The sequence below is a fragment of the Myotis davidii genome, unplaced genomic scaffold, assembly GCF_000327345.1.
Source record: "Myotis davidii unplaced genomic scaffold, ASM32734v1 scaffold6, whole genome shotgun sequence".
Classification (NCBI taxonomy): Eukaryota; Metazoa; Chordata; class Mammalia; order Chiroptera; family Vespertilionidae; genus Myotis; species Myotis davidii.
In genome coordinates, this window is record NW_006383011.1 from 5,540,663 (window position 1) to 5,544,539 (window position 3,877).

Here is a 3,877-nt window from a genome sequence, read left to right on the forward strand (position 1 = left end):
GAAATAGGAGAAATGTTGTTGAAAATTGAACTTCACCAAAATTAAAAACTTTCAAGATACAAATTATATCAAGAAAGTCAAAGATGGCCCAGCCAGCATGGCTTGGTGGTTGAGCATCAATTTATGAACCAGGGGGTTGAGGTTCAATTCCTAGTAGGGGCACATGCCTGGGTAGGCTCAATCCCCTCCAGTAGGGAATGTGCAGGAGGCAGTCAATCAATGATTCTCTCTCATCATTGGTGTTTCTCTCTCTAGCTCTCTCCCTTCCTCTATGAAATTAATAAAAATATATTTAAATTAAAAAATATATATTAAGAAAAAAGACATCTTATAAAGAACTCATTCTTTTGAAATTCAAAATAGTAAGATGTGATTTTCACTAGATGGAAAACATGAATATAATGGCTAGAGGTGAGATTTTGTGTATGAGGGGATGTGGCAGAGATTTAGCAAACTGGATCTAAAATTTTAAATTATTTACATACTAGAGGCCTAGTGCACGAATTCATGCATGGGTGGGGTCCCTCAGCCTGGCTGGCAATCAGGGTGGGCCATTGGTGGTCTGTGAGGTCTGAAAGGTTGGCGACCACTGGGCTAAAGTTCCCATTTAGTAGACCGCAGGGGAAACAGCCAAAGTGGTTCCAAAGTCAGATAAACCTAGGTTCATAGTCCAGCTCCACCACATCTTAGTTTTGCGATTCTGGACAATTTATTCAGAATTCTGAGTCTTAGTTTTCTCATGTCTAAAACAAGGACAAGGTAACAGTTGGCACTTTATAGCATTATTATTATAAGAGTTAAGTAAAACATGTAAAGTATAGTGCCTTGTACATAGTAAGTAGTATTCTATAAATGACAGAGGTTATTACTATTACTAGTATCTTTACCAACAATGTGACTTTTTGTAGCAAACCTGAATCCTCATAAACATACAAAGAATCTTTTTTTGTAAATCAGCAAAAATTCTGATTTTCATTACTGGAGATAGCCAAAGAAAAAAGCCACTTTGTAGAAAAAAACTGTTGGTGACCTGGTCCAAATATTTCATGACAGTAATTCCTAAAATATTTATGTTGAAGTTTCTGAAGTAAGCACTATTCAAGTAAAAAAAAAAAAAAAAAAAAAAGCAGTAACAGCCCCAGCATTCAAAGGAGGAAAGGGATACTTAAATGATGCTAGATAATTTCTTTGGTTTGTTATATTTATTACATTTAGCGTTTGCCTCATGTTTTTGTGTAGCGATTGAGTCTGGACTTTAAGCATTTTCGGTTTAGAAGAGATTATATAAACAAGCTCTTTCCTTATCTCAGTTAAATATTATTAAAACCACCTTTTGGGCTATTTCTCCCCCACCACCCAGATTTGAAAGTTCAAAATAGACATGAAAAGTGAAATCCTAATAATTACTTCTGAGGTAACTAATAATAACCAATGTTTTGTTGCAGTTTTTAATACATTTACAAATTCAAAAAATTCACAGATAATTTCAATTTATTCATGTTTTGTTACCTTTGAGAGCTAAGTTGAGCATATCACCAGCACGGAAAGAAATTTCTTCTTCAGATAGGGCAGCAAAATCATATTCTGCTCTAGCAACTACATGGTCATCCTCACCACTTGCCCAGTTGGTGTTGTCTATAAATCAAATTAAGAATTAAAATTAGGTTAGTAAAACTTACAAACAAAAGATGAAGATACTTGACTGGCTCTCGTTTGCAAGTTGCATAAATCTGTCAAGAAAAGCTACCCTTTAAATTCTGTAATTAACACTATGTAAAGTCAACAGTATGTTCATTAGAATATCTATTTGAGCTTTTCCCTTTTCTTCAAGCTCAAAATTCTAGCTCCCTTACTTTAGGCCAAGGTTAGCAAACTTTTTCTATAAAGGGCCAGACAGTAAGTAAGTATTTTAGACTTCACAGGTCATGAGGCGAATTGAAGATATTGTACTTATTTAACGAAAGAAAAAACTTTTCCATAAATTTTTTGACAAAACTCAAAATGTAATAAAAATTGAGTTATTTTTTTTATAATACAAGTCTTCTACTGAGAAGAATGGGATTTTGGGGGTGGGAGGGATATTTTGGGGTTTAATTGTAGTGCTTCCTATCATCATATCAAGTGCAAATGTTCATCTGTTAATGTTCATACATAAAAAGATCTGAGGTATTTCATCTTTGAAAATATTTTTTTCATACAGACAGGTACTGACAAATCCTGATATTAATTCACTGAACTTGCGGTTTTAATTGAGTATATCCATTTATAAGCAGACAAAGAGTAGAATTCTATTAAATTCTTCTTTTGTATTAATGAATGTCATGCCATTACATTAGAGATTAATTCACTTCCAAATGAAAATCATTTAAGTGGAAACTTCTTAATTGCATAGTTCAATGGACTTTGAAATATGGACATTTCCTTTGCACTTGCATGGAGATCCCAAAACACTATATTCTTCCTTCCTTCATCTCTGGCTACTCAGACTTTGCTTCTTTCCCACTGGCTTCTTTGCTGTTCACATGACATGCCAGGCACACTACCACTTACATACCGTTGTTATTCCCTACTCCTCAAATAGCTGCAGTCCTTAATCTCTCACCTCCTTAAGGGAAACTTCTTGACTGGGGTAGCACTGTGACCCCACTTCCTAACCCTGGTTCTGCATCACTCTTATTTCTCTTCCTATGGCACTATCCCCGACTTTCACAGGTGACCCATGAACAATGCAGGGGTAGGAGAGCTGACCCCCGTGCAGTCCAAAGTCCATGTATATCTTTAACTCTATAGTCCGTCCCTTGTATCTGCGGATTTGACTAACAATAAATGAAAAGCAGTATTTTTCATCAATGGTTGGGAATGAGAAAATACTGTTTTCGATCCTTGGCTGGTTGTATCCATGGATTTGAATCCTGAAGATACAAAGGGCTGATTGTATTTATTGAAAAAAAAATCAGCATATGAAGGAGAAACTAAGATGGTGGCATAGGGGAACACCAAGATTGCTGCCTCCTACAACAACTTCAGAAATGCAATAAAAGGACAGGACGGTCAACATCCAGAACTACAGGAAGGCTGGTGGAGTGGAAATTCTACAACTAGAAGAAAAGAGAAAACCACATTGAGGGTCAGGAGCTGCGGTAGTGCAAAGGTACGGAGGCTCAAGAGTGTGCGCGGAAGGGGACTGGTACCTGGGGACGCAGCTGGGGAGGGGGTCGCAGGCTCCCGACTGCTCTGGGCTCCGGTTCCGGGAGGTCTCTGGGGACCCGGGACTCACATGGGGAGAGGCTGGACTGTCTGGCGGCAGGCAGAACTCGGAACTCGGGGGCGGCTTTCCCTCAGAGGTGCTTGCAGCAATTAAATTATCAGGACACTGAGACACGCCGGCCCCTCAGGGCAGGGCTGAGAATCCACCATAGCTGCTTGCTCCGCCTTTTGATTCCCTGAGACCCCACCTCACCCAGGCTGCGGCTGAGGCTTTTGCATATGAATGCCCTGACCCTCTGCAACCTGAAAATTACCTACCAAACTGCAGCTGGGACAGACAGACCCAGAACTTCCAAGAGAAAGCCCAAGGCCCCACAGCAGCTTGCATTGCTTCACAGCGGGGCCTCATCTGGGCACCTCCAAACCCGAAACAAGGAAGGGGAATCTGCAGATCTCTCCATAGCTCCTGCTGAGTAGCCTCAGGCAGTTCTTCGGGGCTCTGCCGGCTGTCGTTAGCTAGAGTGATGCTGGCAGCAGTGTTTCCAGAAAATTCCCTGATACTCTGTGTTTCCAGGATGTGCAGCTCCGAAGGCCCCGGGGAGCTACTGGCAGTTTGGGCGCATCCCTTTCTGTGCTCCTCCCCGCTGAACCTGCTCTCCTCAATGTCCAC

General features: G+C 40.3%; 1 protein-coding gene across 1 annotated transcript in view; it reads right to left on the minus strand.

Annotated features, from left to right (window-relative positions):
- Positions 1–3,877, minus strand: part of PEX13 (peroxisomal biogenesis factor 13) — a 22,119-nt gene that overhangs the window by 3,630 nt on the left and 14,612 nt on the right. Inside the window, exon 3 of the mRNA XM_015557944.1 lies at positions 1,510–1,635. Within this exon, the coding sequence (XP_015413430.1) occupies positions 1,510–1,635 (126 nt within the window). The remainder of the gene's footprint in view (positions 1–1,509; positions 1,636–3,877) is intronic.